Below are 23,401 nucleotides of genomic sequence, written 5' to 3'. Positions count from 1 at the left end.
TGAATATCTACAACTGTTTATCACCTGTTAATAACATTACTGCACTGAAAATACCTCGGTGTGTTTAGAACAGACAAAAAGGCTTGTTATGCCCAAATTAATGAGATCTAAAGTCCTGTAGGTAGTACTAAACTAAATAACTTCTGGCTAGGTCAAAGTTAAGGTGCACCAAACTTTTGATAGAGAAGTGAACACCACAAGTCCTGTGATTGGTTATAAATGTGAGTGTGTTGGTTGTAAAAAAAAAAAAATTTATCTGGCCTAAACATGTATGCAATTTTATTTTATCTAGTACCATTGTATCAAGTAGCCTTTTGCTTTGAACATGTATGGGGTACCTGTAAAAAAAAGTATGCAAATTTTGTGCAGAACTAGGATAGTCATAAATGCTACCCCTTATCTCAGAAATGAGCAGCTTCACCCCCAATTTTTTTCTGATTCACTTTAAGGGTGATGGGTGGTATTATTTATATCAGTGGCATTTATGTAGATTGATATGTTGCAGGTAAGAGTTTTAGCCACATATGTTACTATTGTCATCTGTGGGATTTAAACTGTAAACTCTAATTAATGGGGAAGGATGTGGCCAAGTGGTTGAGCACTCGTCTGATGCGCTGTCAGTCTAGGATCGATCCCCATCAGTGGGACCATTGGGCTATTTCTCATTCCAGCCAGTGCTCTATGACTGGTATATTAAGGGCTGTGGTATGTGTTATCCTGTCAGTGGGATGGTGCATGTAAAAGATCCATTTCTACTAATGAATAAATGTAAGACTATATATAAAAATTATAAACCGTTTGACATTCATTAGCCAATGATGATCTGATATCTAAAGCCCTGTGGTAAACTGTGTTAATATTTATATTCAGGTTGATCCAATATCTAAAACCCTGTATTAAACTGTAATCTGTGTTAATATTATTATTCAGGACAATGTTCTGATATCTAAAGTCCTGTAGTATACTGTGTTAGTATTGATATTCAGGACGATGTTCTGATATCTAAAACCCTATAGTAAACTGTGTTAATAATCGTGATGATGTTCCGATATCTAAAGCACTGTAGTAAACTGTTAATATTGATATTCATGACGATGTTCTGATATCTAAAACCCTGTAGTAAACTATAAACTGTGTTAATATTCAAGATGATGTTCCAATATCTAAAACCCTGTAGTAAACTGTTAATATTATCATTCAGGATTATGTTCCGATATCTAAAGCCCTGTAATAAACTGTAAACTGTGTTAATATTACTATTCAGGATGATGCTTCGATATCTGAAGTCGGACCATGTAGTAAACTGTGTTAATATTCATATTCAGGATGATGATCTGATATGTAAAACCCTGTAGTAAACTGTATTAATATTAATATTCAGGATGAAGTTCCGATATCTAAAGCCCTGTAATAAACTGTTAATATTACCATTCAGGACGATGTTCCGATGGCTCAGCGTAAACGGTTCACGCGTGTGGAGATGGCGCGGGTGTTGATGGAACGGAACCAGTACAAGGAGAGGCTGATGGAGCTGCAGGAGGCGGTGCGGTGGACGGAGATGATCCGGGCGTCGCGGGAACACCCCGGCGAGCTGCCGTCCAAGAAGAAGTCATCCATCTGGAACTTGTAAGTACACTTCTACAGTTTGGTTCATTGTTTTTTTTATCATTTGTAGACTGTTATAGAATGTAGTTACATATTTAACTTTTGCTTTGATGGATTTGATTTTCTGGGTTACATTACTTGTGAATTTAAATTTTAATTTATAATCTAACAAAGTTTTGATAGTGCTCCCATAGATAATAAATGAAAATATCTATAGCCCATCCCACGGGGAATGGCATTTTTCATACTATGGAATTTACTACACTCTATTTATTTATGAACCGATTGTTTTGTAACTTGCACACAAAAATAGTAATTTTCTTCTTACTTCAAACCAAACTGAAATTATTTACAAAAAACATTTTTAGGAGGATGGGACGGACTATAATGTTTTTATTCTTTATGAAATAAATATGTATTTTTAGAGCATCAAGTACTTTTACATAAACCCAGCTTGGTATTAAATAAATATGAAACATGTTTAGAAAAATAAAATCGGAATTAAACACTGTATAGATTTGTAGAAATTGGCACTCTGTACCATCATGTATCAACACAACATAATGGTTATTTGGTTATAGTAGTGTGGTAGCACCAATTTTAAAAATAATTTTGCTTATTTAACTTGTTTGGTAATTGTTTGGTAAAGGAGATGGGAAGCATGTCTTTAGGACTTGTAAGCATGTATTGTAGATTTAGCGTAGTATATTGAGTGTGGGACTTGTTTCTTTGTGCAAGCATTGAAGAATATTTCACAACAACCAGTCTGCTGTACATTATAGCTTTGTCCCATTTTTTTCATTGCATCACAACCTCTGAATAGAACAAAGAGCTATACTTTTTAGCACATCCATGCAGTAAAATAAAGTTATAAATCCATCTAATTTTGTGAAAAGGGGGCATAAGTATTCTATGCACACATCTCTAGTTTAATAGTATAAGACAGGTTTTGAATCTTATTTGTTTTTAGTATGTGATATTTTGTTTGTGAATTATAGTACTATATTCTGGTCATCAAGTCTTTGAATCATAATCTTTCAATATGACTGTCAGTCTAAATTTGAAAATACATCTGACAGTTCTGCTCCTTTAACTAGGTTGTAAACCACACACAGACGAAACATTTTTAATTTTTACACTTATACAGTCTTATTTAATTTAGTAGTTATCACTGTAAATGAAAAGTAAATTAAGTCAAGTAAAATAATTTATGTGATTAGTGAATAAAAAATATTTCAAAGTCAGAAAGAGCATAGAGCACATATTTATGTTAATATCCAACATTACATTTAATTTTCTTATTAATAATCTATTAATTAAAAGTATCAGCAAAGTAATGGACTAGTAATAATGTATATTTGAAAATGAGGTATTATTTTACTTGGAGCTTTGTTTAACTTTTTTAACAGGTTTAATTATTTTGTTTTTAGTTAATATTATTTTGTTCATTCTTTTATTATATTTTGCTTGAATAACTAATCATTAAGTTATTAATCTTTATGTGCTACTTTAGGAAATGCATCCAAATAAAATATATTTAATATAAATGCTGTTACTTTAATCAATATAAATGCAAAAGGTTGTGATTGTTTTCAAAGTCACTGAACGTTGTCATAAAAAATGCACTAAATAAGAAAAAAGAAAGAAATTGTTTATATATGTTTAACACCTTTCTAATTAGCTGTTAAAGAATTTACTAGATGAAGATTAATTGTAAGTTAATTGTATTTATATACACATGTATTTTTTTTTTTTTATATACTTGATTTACAAGTTTGATTTAAAAAGACTGTCGTAAGTAAAAGTTCAGGTGGAATATTTCTTTCTTTGCTTTCATGGAAGCGGTAATCCTGTAGATATACTTTGAAATTTGAGAAGTTTTAAATTTTAGAAAGAAACCACTACTAAATGAAGTCCTTAATTTTAATTTCCAACAGTCATGAAGACATTCCGATCAAAGTTCCCCCTATTTTGGTGTTGCGGGTTGTTCGCCTTTGTCTACATATCTGGACTTTGACATAGTCCATTGTGGAGCATTTTACATCAGGCTAAAAATACCGGCAACTGTTTCTTTAAAAAATTGTCAATAACATTTCTACTAATAACTAATTTCACTTGCTTGAATATTTATTTTTATTTTTTAGGTCACTCTTAATATTTGTATTTTTTGGCCCACAATGTACATGTTATTATAACTTCAATATGATTAAGTTATTAAAAAATATATTATATTTTTGTTTAATCATAAAATAGTGCTATATTTGTATGCTATTGTATATATTTCATGTGGTATTGAAGTTGTTGATTAGCCTGAATAAAATTTAAATATAGGCAATGCATTTTGTCATGTTAAATTTTGGCTACAATGAAATAAACATTTTATTATTAAAAAGAAAAAAAATAGTGGAATGATATTGAAAGCAAGATTTGATAGTGATTTAGGATCACCTTTTTATAAGTTTTGCTAATTGTTAAAACAAATATTTAGTTATTTATGTTAATAGTTCCCTCACATTTGTTTTGCATGATTGCATTTCTTTATGCATGACTATAATTTGGGTCAAAGGGTTTGGGGTATTTTCTGTTGATTGGTTTATAATTTATTCTTCGTAATGTTCTGATAACTTATTTTTCAAAAATATTTATTCGCAGTGCACTTTGTTATATTAATTCTTTAAAATATAAGTAACATTTACAATTGATGTAGCAAATTATCCTTGATGAATAATTATAAAATTTTAAGAAATATTGTAAAATTCAATAATTATAATATTTCTCTGTTGAATAGGTTTTTATAAACCATTTGCCTCAGTTTAGAATATTTATTTATTTATTTTGTGTAAATGCTGTTACCTTTTAGGGTTTTATGTTTTGTATCCCATCTCCCAACTGTATGTAAATAGCTATTTGTACATAGAATTTTAAAAACATATTTTTACACTATTAATTTGATATCTTCTTCATTTCTGTGATATATGTATTATGGCAGGTAGGAAATGCTGAAAATTTGAATGTGCATATAAATAAGGAGAAAATAGATGCGTACATTATGACCTTGAATTATCACAATACCAGCATATTTTTTGACATACATGTAATGAGTCTACAAAACAACTAGCTTGTTTGTTGTTTATTTCGAACTATGCTGTATTTACATGAATACATTTGTATACGCTCTGAACATACTGTTTTTTGCGAGACTAATTGCATTCTTCATATAAATAAAATGCAGTTTCTATAGCATTTGAGCCGGGACCACTCATTCCAGTGTTGACATCAAACTGAGCACAGATTGAATGCTTGAGATTGTGTTCATGAATTTTTAATATCACAACACATTTTAGAAATGGTTATTCTTATGGGGGAAGACATGAGTATTACTGAATATTTTTATATCCTTTATCCCTCTACAAATGCAAATAAAATATGGAATAAAAATCTGCTTTAAAACACACAAATTATCTCTTTCCCCTCCCACCTAATTATTTTTAAACAGATGGGATAGGCATCCTCTAGATTGTAATCATTGTTGTGATTTGTTCAAATGAAAACACTTTTTCTGTGACAGTATTATAAAATCGGCTCATTATATTATTACAAATATTCTATTTAATTAACTCATCTCGATTACTAATGTTAACTTTCATCTTGCTTTTGTTTTCTGTTATAATGTAAAGTCATGGTAAAGACCACTTTATTTTGTAGTGGCTTATGAAGTTTGTGTAGTTGAGCAGATGATGAACTGGACATTTTTTTTTTTAAGCATGAACTTACAACTTATTTGCATGTTTAGTTTCAGCAATATTGTCGTGCCCTCTGACCCTTCTTCACCTCCATCCCATGAACTAAAACAAAAAGATCAGACATCGTCGGTCCATCTGCTGCCACCACTAACTGCAATCGCAAAGCAGCCACAAACCGAATCTCCAAAGTTAACGACACCTGCACCTGTAGTTACACTAACCACACCTAAACCTCCAGTCAGCAACTCAAATGTTCAGTATTTATAGCCCAGGTTTTAATTAGGTGTTGTACTTTTTATTCTAAGATACATATGAATATCAAATGGTTTCCTACGAAACTGGCATAAAAAGAATTGTTTTTGATCTCAGGGTTGATGCTTTGTTATTGTTATTATTATTTTTCATTTAAAAAATATGACTGAAGATAACTAAAGATAATATTAATGGCCTTAAAAATGTAATATATATATATATATAAATGTATATCTAGTATTAAATAATATAAGCAAATATGTATAAATGTGTTTAAAAACACTGAATAATAAATAATATAATACAAAGGAAGTGGAATTTTACAGAAAAAGAAAATTAACTACATGTACCACTTGAATTACTCCTGTTTCCTGTGTATTTTTAAAAACAAGCAAACATTTTTAATTACCCCCCCAAAAAACCCCAAACAAACCCAAAAACCAACCCATTTTAAAACATAAAATTAACTTGGACAAGTTTAACTTATTTGTAATTTAAATGGTTACATTTCATGTATTTGGGTTAATTGTTGATCACTGCTGTCCATTGTTTATTCATATTTCGGTATATGGATTATTCTGATCTTGTAATTATTAGAATTTTTAAAAATTCAGTTAGAAATGGATATACTTTACCCAAGTGTAATTAAAATTTTCTTTAGTTATCTTTGTTCATGAAATTATATATCGATTTGCTGGTTCAAATATGTTTTTAAAAATAAATATCAAATTTTAACTTTGTTTTACTGAACATTTTAAATGCACAGATCAGGTTTATTTTATGTAGATATCCATTCTGTTCTGATCTAATATATCACACACATGCAAGAAATCCATTTGATATTCACTTCCTTGATTCCTTGCCACATTTTCCTCACTGCCAAAGCATTGATTGTATTGTATGAAAGTGTGTGAATTATGGTGATAGGGTAATTTTGTTTTTCTTCGATTTTTGAGCAAAATTATTTTATGTGTGGGTTAGTATGAATAGTGCAATTGTTATAGACGTGTAAAAGTGTACATCATATATTTAATAGCTAATAGTCATTTCAACTGATCTAGTCCATTGCTCAAATACATCATCATTTCAGCTATTACATGTATTTGTGTATCACATTATATTACAGATTGTATAATGAGGGCAGCCTTTTACTTTTCAATAGTTAACAGCAGGAAGTGTTTTTTCAGAGACCCAAAGAATGAATATTATATTAATACATGTTATTCCATATATCCCTAGAAAACTTACAACTTTTTTTTCAACTTCCTTCATATGATATACACTGGTTCATATGCATCAATTCTTTTGCCATTCTGTCACGTTTGACCTCACTACTGACCTTTACTTCCCTTAGAATAATCCTGGGTCTGCTGCAGTACTATAATTATTTTTCACTAAATTAATAACTGCAGTGCAATGCTAATTATGATTGTGGCTCATGTTTTGTTACAAGATAGGGTTGTGACCACTGTATCAGTGGTTTTGTAATTCCGTTAAGCTGCTGCGGTGGTCCATAAACTTGGCAGTATGTATTTCTGGTTTGGATTGACAATGTAAGAAGTATTGTAGGTTCTTAGCAAAATTTATGCATGTTCCATCTAGTGGATGGAATCCAGCATGTTCTTTTCATGTATTTTTCCATCTGCAGGTAAATATTATTAGTCATCATTAGCTCGGGTAAAGTTTATTAGAAAGCCATAAAGAGATGGTCTGGATTCAACATGAAACAAATGGATCAGTGCCAATCTTTTGTTAGTTTCAGTCAGATTTTTTACTAGATCAGTGTTTATTGCTGTTTTAATTATTGCACTGGATTCAGATTCTGTTAATGCATTATTATAGTACTATTTTTTTCATTGCTCCATTTTTCACAAAGTACTACTAAATTATTATTTTAAATCAAATGAAACCATTGCAGATCTGGTATGTATTTGAGGATACATTTTATGGTGCTCTTATTTCATTCATTGTCATGCTATTTCATATTTATTCATGTCATGTTCATTATTGCATTTATATATATAATCATTAATCATACATTAGCGTAATTCAGTTCAGAATGTTTGACCTCGGTACTTACTGTTCTTAGTGAATACATTTTAGAAAATTCTTGTAAGATTGTGGTTTACAGTTAATGAGAAGTAAGTGTTATGGAAAGCAGTTGTGAATGGTGCGTGGATGAATGTGATAATACCCAAATGTTTGTTATACTGTTGCAAGGAATCTCTGGGCTTAAAGATATTACCAGTGTTCTGTAAAGTCAGTTGGGATCAACTTGAGATCAAACATACCAAAACAAAAAAGCAAAACAATATAAAAAACAAAAGTAAGTTAAAATTGTAAAAATGTTACTGTAATATAATGGTCTGAAAGCAAACTTGGAATTTGTAGGATAGAATGGACTGGAACTGTTGCTTCTTATCATGCAATAGTTTTACCTGGCTTACTACCATGATTTAAAATACAATGGCTTATTGGTTACTTTCCCCGCTACCTGAACTGTGACTTATGCATTTGCACTAATGGTGCTCTACTTCATTTGAGAGTTAAGTTTCATGTTAATTTATATAATTTACCTACAAATTATTTTTACATATTTTAATAAGTAGGTGTACAGAAAATTAAAGATAAGTTAGTAAGATATGGCAATAACATAAGTTCTATTTTTGTACTAAAGTATAAAATATATTTAAAAAAAAAAATAATAATAATAATAATAATAATGATATTGGTAGCCATACTATTAATGTCATTTACTTTTGTTTCTTTCTTCTTTTTTATCTAAAGGAACAGATCTTAAAATTAGCTATATTGATATCTTATATAGCATTACAGTTTAATTACAAATGTCTTCCAACTAACTCAAATATATATGTGTCCAGTATTTCTTTCTTATCCTGTATTTTTAGTTTCTCTTCACATACAGCCTGTCCTAGTCTCAAATATGTAATTACACAAATTCCAATAGAAGTAAGCAAATGTGCTTTGTTATAAAGAGGACAACCATAGCCATGAAAAGATGTGTCTAATATTTTTTATGTATTGCTGATCAAGTTTTGGCAAAAGGAGGAAATTAAAGATAAGAAAAGTTTAAATGCTATGATCACTTTATATAATATAAAAAAAATAATAACACCATGATAACAAATCACTCAAAAAACGTACATTTGAAATTAGTTAAAGTTATTTTTTGCTGTAAATGTCCTTGGCATTTCATGGTTGTTTCTTGTTTTGCATGTTTATCACTAGCTGTGTTGTGTTTTGCCGTAAAGTGTTTTATTACTTTCTGCCATATTTGATCCATGTTGATCCCATCTGATTGCCTGGTTGAGTTGTTATGTTTTTTTGTTTTGTGAATTTGTTAAATTATTTAAAATTTTATGTGCAACATATGCATAGCATAAAAAAATAATCTTTATTTCTACCACATCTACTGACTTGTATTTTACAGAAATAAAATTTCCATCATGATACTGATTTTTGTTGTCAATATGGATCAAAATGGCAAGAAATTGTTTTAGATAGTGATTTAGCATTGTGTTGTGAAGTCAGTTCAGTTGCTTTGCATCTGCTTTTTGCATTAAAAAAATCTGTTAGAAATCATTTTCTACCTCAAGATTATTTAACAATCACATGGTTTATGCAATGCTTTTTTCCCCTGGTCACAACCCCATAATTTTTTTTAATTTTTTTAAATAGCATCATTTACTCTATAATGAAAGGTCTGTTAAAGTTAAGTTACTGTAAAATGGGTTGTTATTTGTGTGTGTGTTATATTTGTGTTCTTCCTCATTTGATTTTGACCACAAAAATTACATAAAGTGAATAATTACAAACCAAGTCCATTTTTAAAAATGCAACAAACAAACAAGACAAGGGTAATATACATGTTTATTACCTATATGGGCTAAAATATACGGGGTAATATTTTTTCGATCTCTGCACAGTGTGCAGATTGCTTCTACAGCCACTGATTGGCTGGCTTAAAAATCACGACGTTTGGTTGGTTGCTTGCTATGGACGGAACTTCACTTTCATTCATATAATGTTTCCATTCATGAGTCAGATTACACATACTTTATACGATCTACACAGATTTACAAAACAAAATGGACTCATTTGTTTCGTAAACATGAAATGGTATATTTTCATAAGCAGCAGCTTTAGTAATATATAAAAATAATTATTTTCAAATGCAAATACAGTTGTATTATTTTGTACTGTAAACATTTGGCTGTAAAAAGAACGTCGTTAATGCTATGACGTCACTTACATTACGTCATGTAATGCGCGTAAGATTATATGACGTAATGGCTGATGGCTTTGTTGTAGACTACAGAGGAATTTTTACTTTAAAAATCAGTTAAAATTGACAATGGGTAATAAAGAGAATAACCAACTCGCTACGAGGAGTTACGAATTATCTGTCCCTCGTGAATGAATGTTGTAAAACCCTCGCCAAAGGCTCGGGTTTACAACATTCATTCACTCGGGACAGATAATTCGTAATTCCTCGTAGCTCGTTAGTTATTCTCTAAATCTCAAATTTGAAAAAAGCCCACCCAGTAGTAAGCATAACAATCAATAGAGAACATCTGGGATAACATTTATTCATTGCACAACTGTCGGTTATCAGCCATGTCTGCCTGTCAGGGTTAATAATAACTATTTTTCAGGATTAACAGTATGTATAACTATGGATTTATAAAATTAATGTAATAAAAAATCATAATTAAAAATTGTGCTGACTGCAAAAATTATAAAGCATGAGATAAATAGCTGTAATTTACACATTTTACATTAATTTCTGTAACTGCTTTTAAAGTAGATTATTTCCTGGATTGTTTCACTTTTATTTTATCATCTTGATATAACAGATGCATAATCATTGATAGTGGCAGATTTTTATTTTATCTACAGTACCTTGCTAGCTTGCATGCCATTGTTTGTATTGTACTATCAAGCTGTTGTAAAAACATTACAAAATTTAAGGTATTTTGATTTAAAATAACAACATATATTACAAAATCTCAACAATATTGAGCAGAATGCTGAAATATTTGGTAAAATTGGCATGTATGCATACATATACTGATATAATATGTCGACAGTTTGATTATAGGAAAGTCAAATATGTGACCTAATAAGGGGTGAACATAACTTCACAACACATAGCTGTTTGAATATTGTGTCAGTTTTAGCTATAGAAGAAACACTACTGGCCATCGCTAAACCACTTTACTAAACAGAACTGTCAAATAGGCAAGACGACACATACCACCATATAATAATGCAAGATTCAGTCATTGAAATGACTATTTTGTATGCATGTTCACATGTAGACATTTGGGAAAATATTTTACCCATTTTCGTAATGGAAATGAGAGTAAACGTAATGCAGTGTCAAACTACTCAAAATGCTGTGGTTTACTGACTGATTTGGTGACTAACATGTTAGTCAGCAATAGTGCTCAGACTTACAGTGTGCATCATGTTGATTTGTGGTTCACACTCAAAATAGAGACAAACTTTTGTTTAATATGGTCCATTTTGTGAATCGGATGAAACTCCCATCAGAAAAGTTATAGCTGACTAGAATGTACAGACTAGCAACTGGATTGTCATGTTGGTCATGAATCTGTCATGAAAATCATTGACATGGGGTAGGTTTAACACATAATTGTAATATTAGTCTGGTGTTGGAGAGGAATCTCACTGTCACCATAGGCACAACAAACAAGACACTGGAACCTCTTGTGATTAGAAAGACAAATAAAGTGAGTAAAATGGTAAGTTGACTTCCAAAACTGCTTGCATAAAAGGAGCATAAGCAATAAAGCATTTTTTTTAAAAAGGCTATTGAAATTGAGTTTTCAAAAAAGAGTAAAATTAACCAAATTGCACCAAGTGTCCTTGAAAATTACAAATCACAATGTGTACAGTACATAAACCACCAATAGTTGCATTCCTGATGGATTGGTGACAGATTGAAAAGTAAAAAAAAAGTTACAGCAGGTGGCTAGAACAGATGCTTCAATTCTCGAGGTGCTAGCAATTACGTTGCATCAAAAGCAAGGTGGCTAGGAGGGCATGCTAACTCTAAAATTGAGGTTGCCAGAACATGCATTACCACCCCAGTTGAAAGGCAAATGAATACCCACCCTCTTCACCCTCATTTGCTGATATTATCTGATGCTAATGAGTTGTTGACTGGTTGATATGTTGAAAACTAACAGTGATAAGGAATCCATGATTTTCATACTGTGAAACCCACTGCTATGTTACTGTTGATTAGCAGAAAGGGCCCCTTTAGACAGGATATTGTGTGCAGTGTTGCTTGGAATGAAACATAACTGTAAAAGAAAAAAAAGTTAGCGAGCTACAGCTAAATTACTGGACAAGGTAGCTCACTATATACTAATGGAAAGAAATAAGGGAACACATCAATTTGTAGACCAAATTTAATTCACTACTAGTGTAGTAATGTCTGTATTTCATAGCAAGTTGTAATGTGGGATTAAATGTATGTAGTGTTGAATGTGCTGCTTATATATTTCCAGTCAACTTCGGACAATATGAATTGATTTTTGATGCAGTCATTATTTCTTGTTGCTATCTGTGTGATTTCTTTCCATCAGTATATAACCTGGTGTGAAATACCAGCTGGAACTTAAAAACAAAAACCCAGACATCGACTCTTTACAAATATTTAAATATTTTGAAACATTCAGATATATTATAATGTGTAACAAAGAGCCAATAAAAATGCATAGTTAACATACATATACATGACAAGAACAGGCATCAGCATAGAAATATATATAAACATAGAACATTTGGTATGTAATCAAAATAGCTAAAACGTAATTAGGAGAAACAATTCATAAAACTAGATAATACTTTTAATAAATAGCAAGGTGTTTCAATAATAGTGCATTACACAAAGACAGTATACCTTTCACTTAAAAAATGCTAGGATTACCTTCCTGACACCTATCCAGTTTCTTGAACTTAAGGGAATCATTTCATGATATCTTAGTTTTTTTGTGAGTTAGTGTTAAAGGAAAGAACAATTAAGGCATTTGGCCTGGTATGCATAGTCAGCAATATGTAATGCACATTATTGCTTAATATCAACAAGTATAATCTTATAGTTAATTAATAAAACGGTTAAATGTGACGGCTATTATATATAATGGGCGCAGCCATTTTGTACCCAGTGAATACACCCTCTAGCGAGCTGGTGGTTACGTAATACCTAACATGTCACGTCAGGAATTAGTCTTCGACCTGAAGAAACAAAACATACCTGAATTTTGTGGATGCATCGCAATATTCTGTAATAATATCCATCTCAGTAATCCAGCAACAAGTATATATTATTTTTTAATACAAAATAAACCACCATTGTCAAAGTGTTGAAATATCTGTATTATGTTTTGTACATAAATTAACCCACGTACTGAAATAATAATCGGAGTGTTTTCTTGGTTAATTGTTCTTTTATTTCCGTGGCCTGTACCTGTGCTTCCTGATTGGCAGGTGTATATTTAGACGGTCCCCAGACACTGTGTCTTAGACACACTAGAAAGATGTGCCTCTTATATTAAAATCACAGGGTATTGTGTGATAACCGCGCGGACACCCCTCAAATTATAATGGACATTATCAGCCGTCCTGCTTTATTATTGTAAGTAATTCTGTAAAACCCTTGATTAAATAGACTCCCATCTAAAATCACAAAACTGACCAATTACATAGTCCCAAAGAAAAGAAAATTATCACTTGGGTATTGTGAGTGGTCGTTTTTGCTTGATCGATGGGCCTAATAATATGCATTTTTTCTTTAGATTTTTTAAACTCTATTGATGCAAATTGAAATATATTTAGTTAAATAGTTTATTATACTATCAAGTCATTTATGTTGTTTTACAAGTGAAATTGATGAAAGCAAAGCGCCTGGTAAATTAGAGCGTTTGTTTACACTGTGCATATAGGAGTTGGACGGAGCTGACATCACTTTGCCCCAAACTATACCATCGACGTCACAAAAACGAAACAAAATGGCTGCCCCCAATTAGCAGGAATAATCTTCTTTTTTTTTCTTCTTTTTTTTAACTCTAAAATTACGCGTTTTTCATTTGTTAAAGAGTCAGTATGTGTTGGTGGTCCAGGTATGCATCTTTCCAACACATAAGGCTCTTGTTTGAGTTGACTGTCCCTTTAACAAATCTGAATAACAAAATCATTAACACATTCAAGCTCATATCTTTATACCAAACAGTCCAAATAGGATATTTTAACAAATGACAGTAATGCTTTGGTTATAGATAACCTCTGTACCTTCCCAGTGCCAGTTATTGTGGATAACCACTCCCAGTGTGTTCACAGTGGGTGACAGGTGGCAATTTTTGATAGCTATTGCTAACACTATTGCCACTTATTTTTCATGCTTACAGTTATAAACCTCGCTGCATAAATATAAAGTAAATATAACTGCCTACTATTCTCAAACAGCCTCCTATGTTCAAAGTTAATGAACACCCTGCACTCCACCTTCCCAGTTCCTTTGATTTGTTGATGACACCTAAAACTTAGCATAAACTACATTATGGTCTACAGAAAACAATTCTTGAAATTGGTATGGATAAAGTGCTCATACACTCTTTTTTTTGTTTTGGGGTCAAAGCTGGCATCTATAATCTATATGGGTGGGATTTAGCTCAGTCAGTTGAGTGCTCGTTGAGGTGCTTGCGTTTGCAGGATTGAACAACCTCGGTGGATCCATTCAACTGATTGGGCTTTTTCTCATTCCAACCAGTGCACCACAACTGGTCAAAGGCCTGTCTGTGGGAAAGTGCATATAAAAGATCCCTTGCTGCATTAAGAAAATGTAGTGAGTTTCCTCTGATGACTATGTGTCAGAATTACCAAATGTTTGACATCCAATAGCCGATGATTAATTAATCAATGTGTTCTAGTGGTGTCGTTAAACAAAACAAACTTCTATAATCTTATATAGAGATTGCTGGATCCAAATTGATTTTTTAACAGTTTAGGTTCACTGCTACAAAGTCTGGTTTACTGGGAGTTGTGTATATATACCATAGTGTGTCTGACATGGCAGTCTTAAGTTCAGCATCTATGGCTTTCCAGACAGTTCGTCCTCTGGGTGTTTCGTCCACAGACAATTTGTCCGCCGTACAATTCGTTCACATACAGTTCGTCCACCCACCTCGGACAATTCGTCCACTCGATTACAACATTTAGACCAATAAATCTAAAATGTTATTTCTTAGCCATAGGAATGGTTAATTATTTTCGTTTTGTGGTAAACTACTAGTATATAAAACAAACTAAATTTTAGTGGCACTATCAACTTGTTATTGTCTGTCTGTGTCCATTATAGTACTTTATTGATGTTGTTATTCTTGAATGATCAACTATACTCTCCACAAACTATATATATATATATATATATATATGTATTATTATTATTGAGAGCTCATTAAAAATAGCGTCATAATAAATTTGTAAATACAATAATCATAAATTTACTTTAATTGACCCATTCCCTATTATAATTACAATATTATAACTATAATACACTATGCCTATCGAATTGTCCCCATCATACTTGGTAACCTTGATCCCTTCTGCCACAGGCAAAGCCACTGGCAATATCAGAGATGTAGGCATGGCAAAGCTGTTAGGTTAGGTTACAATCTGTACTTTAAAAAAAATATAGTTGACGAATTGCCCAAGAATTTTTTTTGATTGACGAATCATCTCGAGTTCAACAGTGGACGAATTTTTAGTGGACCAATCGTCTGTGGATGAAATGTCCAGAGGATGAATCATCTGCATTCCCATCCATAGATGTTAATGTCATTCTAACACATTGTTTAATGAATGCCTGTTAGAAGTTTACCATATGATAACTGTGGTCTAGAAGATCAGAGAAGAAATCTGACACAACACCTATTCTAGCGTTGATAAACAGTGAACATTTTCTATATGGATCTTCTAAAAACAGGAGAGCAAATATGAATTTTTATTATTAAACACTAGTTAGCAAAGGGGAAAATCTGTAAAACTTCATTAATGACCACCTTATTAGTAAGGCATAAATGTATTTCTGGACATTCTTCTCTGAGTGAAAAGTGAAAAATTAATCAATGCTAAACACCCCAGCATAAACAAAACATCAGCTGTTGGGTGGAAAGTAAACAATGACATACAAGTCTAGTACCAAATATTCAATATATGGACGAATTGATGCTTTTAAGTTTTTAGCGAATTGGCCTGAAGACTTCTTGAATTTAGGTATGTGTGTATGTATTGGGGTGATCTTGATGCCATGAGCAAGAGTGTCAAGGGAGCCACTACAGGTTTGAATATCTATGAAAAGACGAAAACATTTGAGTGATGTTATGATTAATACCCATATTAATTATTTAATTCAATAAAATCTTTTGCAAACCTTTGCACTCCTCAACCTGTGTTTCTCCATGTGGTTTTCTTATTTGCCATTGCGATTGGTACTGGATCACAGTCTCCTTGAACATCTGATATGTTCCTAAGCACCAGGTTTATTTTTGGACAAAATACATTGTTGTGTTGCTTTTATGAAGTAAGTGAAAAGGCGAGATATAGGTATTACATTTCTGGCAACAGTGGCATCCACCTTTGCACTGAAGTTTCGCATTTAGATCCGTTTGTCACAAACTATAAGGCCTAGATCAGTAAAAGTGTTTATAGCTGTGCACTTTTGGATGTTCATCACAGTGCACTGGTAGGTGAGACATTTAACTACTCAGAATTCTGGTTTTCTTTCTTTCTTTTTAAAAAAAATATTTGCTTAGTATGCATATTCTGTTTTTTTCAGTTTTGGTAATCTATTCAACTCTCCTAACAAACCAAAGAGGACAACGCCACTGCCACTGGCTACCGTGAAGTACAGTGCTCCCACCACTCAGGTACAGCCTATTGGAGACCCCAACAAGAAGCAGAGAGAGAAGTACAATCTAGGACAGAAATCCAAGGCCTTTGACTTCCTGCAGGATGATGTGTAAGTAATCTTTTTATCTGAATTCCATAAAAGTCTGTAAATAAAAACCATGGGGATCCAGTCAATTGCTGTAACAGCAGTCATAAAAAAAGTAAACATCAAGTTCAGCATGCAATGTTTAGGCATCATCTGTTAAAACATATTTGATATTCTTGAGTTGTTTATGCAAAATGTAACTGTCAGATCAATTGATTTGTGGTTCTTGGTCACAAATACATTTAAAAGTAGAATATGGCACTAGCAACTATTATAATGTACCCTTTCAAAAAAATAAAAAAATAAATACAGTTACACATTTTAGCAGAAATTTAAAAAATAAGTGTTTGTATAACAAAACTGAAACATAAATGTATATTATCAATACTTATTTATAATTCCTAGCACATCTGAGAAAGTGAAAAAGGAGCGCGAGAGAGAGCGTCGTGAACAGTACAAGCAGGTTCGAGCTCATGTCAAGAAGGATGATGGCAGAATGCAGGCATATGGCTGGAGTTTGCCGGCCAAGTTCACGCCCCAGATCTCGAAAGAGTCTTACGGAAAGAGTGGAGTCCCAGTACCTGTCCCAGTCTACTGCAGACCACTGCTCGACAAAGAAACAGGGTTAAAGGTAGAATAACGGTTTTGTTAAGCCATCCTTTAAAAGCATGGTTACAAAGGCAGTTAACCTACTAGATGGCCCAGTAAATTATTGCCAGAAAATATATACATTTAATTTGTCCCCAAAAGGATGTTATTAAACCAGCCAAATGGTTATTATGTCCAACTTATTATTTATATTTTGTTACATAATTCAATTATGGCTGCCTAACTATAAATTGGGAAAAAACAACAACCCATGTGTTTGTAACTAACATCAGCTGTTAAAAACATTTCATTAGTCTCTCAGCATACTAGCCTAACTCATTTTTAGAGCTTTTGAGACAAATGGTGGGGGGGGGGACTGTTTTTTTATACAAACAAAAATGAATTTTATCAAACTTATTTGAACAAGAATAACAAGAATAATTTTTTTTTTCTTGTTCAAATAATTTTAAAAGAATTTATTTCTGTTTGTAATCTCTTTTTTCTCCATTTGTCTCAAAAGATAGTTGGGCAGTTTATGCTAAGAGGCTGATGATTTGCAAAATGACTTACAGCATAACGAGAGTTAGCTGAAGAAAAACAAACTCGTACAATCTTCCTTTAGTACGTTAACTGTCAAACAACCCTGCCTTTAGTATAATTGTCTTGAAAAATTAATCTTTTTGTTGAGTCTTAGGCAGACCCATGAACATCTTTCTGATTTGTCATTTTATTTCACAGTAATATTTGTTCTTGTTATTTCATCTTTTTACAGTCACTCTCTGTGGATTTAATTGTGAGTTAAATACCTAATAAGGTGCTCAGGATAATTTGTTTTGTTCAGTTGAGTTTTTCTGTGTATTCGAAACTGCGTTCGGGACTGGCTGAGAATGTGTTATCGTTACACCACTATGTGAGGTACAAAGTAGTGGGATTTGAGAACAGGAAATGTTCTCGCCTCTATGAAATGTTTAGCAAGACGTTTCTTGGACCAGAACAGAGTTTCGAATACATGGTTTGTGTTCACTGGAACTGATAGCAGGCAGTAGATTCAGTTTGGCTATTCCAAAATGTGTGTCCTCCATGTTATTAAGGAATATTCAGTTTATTGCTTATTATTCATGCTTGACAAGTACATCTGTTTAAAAAGGTAACCAAACGTGACACAAATTTTACTGGAAATGAATTCAGCAGTTCATTGACCTATTTTTAGCCCATGACATTTTGACCATTGGTGGTCATATCACAATGGCCAATAAACACAATGGTGTCTTATTTAATATGACTGAATTTCAAACTCTCTAACCCTCCTGGTCACCGTAAGTAATTATTCAGAGAATCTATCTTCCATGTTTGTTAAAAGAATTGTATACAATCCGGGAATGTTTTAAAATTTTTATTTGTGATGATTGCTAATTTAAAACTGATTAGCAAATACAAACCTCTGAAAATTGTGAGATCGATATATTCGTTCGCACGTCGCTTGCGTAAGTATAGTTTGCATAACCCATTTTTTTGTTCTCGCATTAAATTTAGGACATCATTTAAATGGTCATAATGGATTAGGTAAACACGAAATGATTTACCTGAATTTGTTTTTGCATAACCCATAAATGGTTTACACCAATGTTCAATTCTCATAGGCCTGAAGTACTATTTAATATTTTAGAATTGTGTAGCCATCTCGGAAACTTGCATAGCAAATTGCAATACCATACTGAACAAAAGATCTCTGACAATTAATAAATCTTCTGGAGTTTTTCAATTACACATTTATTTTTAAAAAGAGTAGAAAGTCATCTGAGTTCTCCTTTATATTTCAAGGCATTGACCAATATGGTATCTCTTTTTGGAAAAACATGCTATCAGTTGAATCCTGTGAGTTGGTTATTTTGTTCCTGTTGTATTCTGTTCACATTTGGTATTTTATATATTGTTTTTGCTTATTTGGCTTTTACTTGCAATTTGCTGACATTTTTACCCAAGATGTTTTGAATCCCTGTCATATATATAGGTTATGAGCTTTTGTGAATCACATATGAAAATTATTTGTACAAAATGCACAGGTACATAATTTATTTCACTGCAGTTAATTTAATTTTTTAAAATCAATTTTTGATGGACATATATAGAAAAGACGTAAACCACTTTGTACACTATTCTTAATAATATTTTGATTTTTAGTTTAATATCAAATGTCAGAAAATGCTTTTTGCACTCTTATTTCATTAATAAATATGTTTACTGTGACGTAAAATTATATTTCCATTTATTTTATTGAAATTGATGACGAAAAGCTAAAAATAATGAAAATGTAGTCCGAAGTGAATAAGTCTAGCCAAGTGTACCGGTATGTAACTTTGTTTTCATCAGTCATCATAAACTGCCAATACAAACAGTTGTGGCAGTATAAATTATAAAATGGACATCGTAATTTTGCTTAGAGCATTATACTGTTTATGGTCAGTCATGACTAGTTCCATCTGTTAAGACTAGTATTTATATAACATGAAGTTAAAATTGTTGATTGATCATGTACTGTTGTTAATACACAAAATTTAATACAAGAGGTTATATTCATGATCATTTTAGCTGATGAACTATGGCTCAATCAAAAGTATTTTAAACCATACTTAATGGAAAATACAAATAAGAGATTTCTTGATAATTTATTTTAAAGTTTCTTCTGTTCTAGTAGTGTATGTAATCAAATTAATGATGATAAACAATGTGCTGAGGACCAGTTTAATCTGTAATATAATATGCAAGGCCTATTTTGATCTGCACTGCTGACCACCATCTTTGTACTTACCTTCATGTACGCCACATAATGCAAGGATTTTTTTGTTTTTGCGCTCATGTTCAGTGAACTACCATACAGACATTGGGCTAAATATTGCACATACAGATATAATAAAAGCCTACATGGGTGCAGCCATTTTTGTGATCACATGACTAATCACAGTGACAGTGCAGGCAGTCCCTCCTCCACCCACCCCAAATCTTTCATGTCATGGACGGAGGAACTGGTTGAGGCCGGTTCTTGTGCCCAGGACAGGTGTGTGCTACAACAGCTTGCTCTGAATGTGCACGTTAAATAATTTTCCATTCCATCCATTCCAGTATAGCCCTCAGCTAATGAGGGCTGGGTATATACCAGTACATGGCGATCATACTTTTGGAGAAAAGCCCAATACACAGCCACCTCATGCCATCCAAACTTTTCAGAGCTAAGCATGAGTTCCAGCTAGTTTTATTATCATTTGTTTGGCCTTTTCATAATTTAAATGTTTATCCTCTATAGTTGATTTATAAAGATAAAGGTTATGGTAATTTCTATATGTGGTGAAAATTATGCTTTTATCTAAAAAAAAGCCAGTAGCAGATTTCTTTTTTGGTGTTAAATTTATCAGTATTACTTAGTAGCTAATAGTTTACTATGGTTGAGGTACTGGTAAACCTATATTTTATTTTATTAGTATTATTAAAAACAAACAATTTTAACAGTGGATTTTCTTTCAATATGTGTTAGTAGTACATATCTATAATATACATGAAAGAAATTTCAGTACTAGAAGAATTTTGCCTTCATCCTTTTGTCTGTCTGTTTGTCCCTCTGTTCCACATCAAGTTTTACTGACTTGGTTTCCACAAGCCTCAAGATATTGAGCTGAAATTTTTTGTATAGCTTTAACATGTACTGTTACAAAACAGGTTTGACATTTTTCTCAGAGTTTTGGCCCTTGAACTTAGGAGATATTAAAATTTGTTGGTCCCGGTAGGGGACATGTATTGCTTTTTGAAGTACTCTAAGACTTCGTGTTACTCCTGAGATTTGATTTTAAGATTGAAAACATGTATTATTTTGTTAAATGTTTTTATTAAATTTAGGATTGAGGCTTTTGTGAATATGAAAAATTAATAAGTAATTAAATAATAAAATCCTTGAACGTAATTTGAAGGGATTTGTCAAATGTATGTTTGTATAAAGTATCAGCATAGCATCAATGCATCTTATAATATGAATAACAGTTAATACATACATATTAACCAGGTTTGCCTTTTGTTACAAGCACCTGTTAACCATTTGCCTGGTACCCAGTCTATCAAATTCACTTAATATTAAGTTAAAAAAATAAGAATAACTGGAGCACTCATATCAACAGAACACATGTTTGGTGATTGACAAAAGCTGGCATTGTAACGAATGTTTCTATAAGATGCAAAGCAAAACAAGTCAGTGTTGTCAGAGAGGTAACTAGGCTTTCAAAATAGGAAAGAATAAGAATTTAAGTTCATTGGATATAGGTTTCAGAAATGTGTACTCAATTTTATGAATTTTTTTTATTTGAAAATTACTTTTTGAAAAAAGACAATAATATAGATTAAATGTGTGGTAAGTTACATCCACATCTGGCTTTTAATATTACCTGTTCATCAATATCCAATGGCTCAAAATTATATGTCAAAATCAACAAAGCACTGGCAAAAAGGTGTCTTGTTTATTGCTGTTCTATGTAAGCTTGCAGAAATATCATCTCTGTATTTACATTTGTGCAAACTGATCATCTTAAAAAGCTGAGGAACTGCTTTAATGGAAAATAATGAGGACAGGTAGCATCTTATTCCACAAGCTCCATCTTAGATTTTGCCATTAGTTGATATATTTTGGGGAGTTGGCACTGGTATGGGCAAGACATTTGAGACTGTCGTGCCCTGAATGGACCTGCCTAAATCTTCAGTAAATATGAGCATGTTACTAGCATTTCCTTCCTTACTTTATTTTCAGATTTGGTGTGCTGCTGGTGTGAACCTAACAGGGGGCAAAACCAGGGATGGTGGATCAATTGTTGGGGCCAGTATTTTCTATTCTAACCCCCCAGAGATAGAACAAGAGCACCGCAAAGAAACCAAAGATGAAGTTGAGAAACTTAATCAGGAACTGAAGGTATGTGGATGTCTGGAGCTTACATGTAAATATCCACAGCAACAATTTTGGACCTCAGCTTTATGAAAAAACACTTTCAGGAGAATTTTAAGACAGTTAGTCATTAATATTTACTGATTGGTTGAATCAGTATGCATACTGCCTCAGGATGGTAATGTATTTTGCCTGAGCCATCAAATAGAATTAAGGGGTGGGATGTAGTCCAGTGAAAAAGCTCTTGCCTGATGCGTTGTCGGTCTAGGATCGATCCCCATCGGTAGGCTTATAGGGCTATTTCTCGTTCCAGCCAGTGCACCATGACTGGTATATCAAAGGCAGTGGTATGTGCCCTTTCTACTAATGGACAAATGTAGTGTGTTTCCTCTCTAAGATCCGTCGGTGGACCCATTGGGCTATTTCTCGTTCCAGCCAGTGCACCATGACTGGTGTGACAAAGGCCGTGGTATGTACTATCCTGTTTGTGGGATGGTGCATATAAAAGAACCTTTGCTGCTATGCTAATCGAAAAGAGTAGCGCATAAAGTGGCGACAGGGGTTTTCCTCTCTCAATATCTGTGTGGTTCTTAACTATTATGTCTGACGCCATATAACCGTAAATGAAATGTGTTGAGTGCATTGTTAAATAAAAACATTTTCTTCCTTCCTTCCTTCCTCTGTAAGAAAATATGTCAAAATAATCAAATGTTTGACATCCAATAGCTGATGATTAAGAAATCAACATGCTGTAATGGTGCTGTAAAACAAAACAAACTTTAAACTCAAATATAATTAACAATATGTATTCAAACCAGACACCTTATGTAGTCCATTCTAGTGGTGTCGTTAAACAAAACAAAATTTTAACTCAAATATAATTAACAATATGTATTCAAACCAGACACCTTATGTAGTCCATTCTAGTGGTGTTGTTAAACAAAACAAAATATTTACTTTTTACCTCCATTTATATATCTGTTCATCTGTATTTGTGACTACACAAATTTGTGGACACCTTTCTAGTTTTATAATTAGTGCTATTCTACCTTTTTTTCGGGCGGGACATAGCCCTGTTGTAAAGTACCCACATGATGCACGGTCAGTCTATGATCAATCCCTGTTGGTGGCCCATTGTGCTATTTCTCATTCCATCCAATCCATAACTGGTTCAACAAAGGCCATGGTTTGTGCTATCCTGCCTGTGGGAAGCGCAAATAAAAGATCCCTTGCTGCTAATCGGAAGAG

At 32.5% G+C, this 23,401-nt stretch overlaps 1 protein-coding gene across 10 annotated transcripts in view; it reads left to right on the top strand.

Annotated features, from left to right (window-relative positions):
* The window catches only part of LOC121373962 (C-Jun-amino-terminal kinase-interacting protein 4-like), a 109,541-nt gene that overhangs the window by 37,872 nt on the left and 48,268 nt on the right, over window positions 1–23,401 (top strand). For 8 of the 10 annotated variants that reach the window (XM_041500819.1, XM_041500818.1, XM_041500816.1 and 5 more), the window contains 5 exons: window positions 1,436–1,626; window positions 16,489–16,671; window positions 17,053–17,278; window positions 18,008–18,028; window positions 22,022–22,180. In XM_041500819.1, the coding sequence (XP_041356753.1) occupies window positions 1,436–1,626; window positions 16,489–16,671; window positions 17,053–17,278; window positions 18,008–18,028; window positions 22,022–22,180 (780 nt within the window). The remainder of the gene's footprint in view (window positions 1–1,435; window positions 1,627–16,488; window positions 16,672–17,052; window positions 17,279–18,007; window positions 18,029–22,021; window positions 22,181–23,401) is intronic. The other 2 variants (XM_041500813.1, XM_041500820.1) reach the window with 1 other exon arrangement.

Source organism: Gigantopelta aegis, chromosome 6 (genome assembly GCF_016097555.1).
Source record: "Gigantopelta aegis isolate Gae_Host chromosome 6, Gae_host_genome, whole genome shotgun sequence".
In the NCBI taxonomy this organism is placed as follows: Eukaryota; Metazoa; Mollusca; class Gastropoda; order Neomphalida; family Peltospiridae; genus Gigantopelta; species Gigantopelta aegis.
The sequence above is the reverse complement of the archived record's forward strand: the minus strand, read 5'-3'. Positions and strand labels throughout refer to the sequence as shown.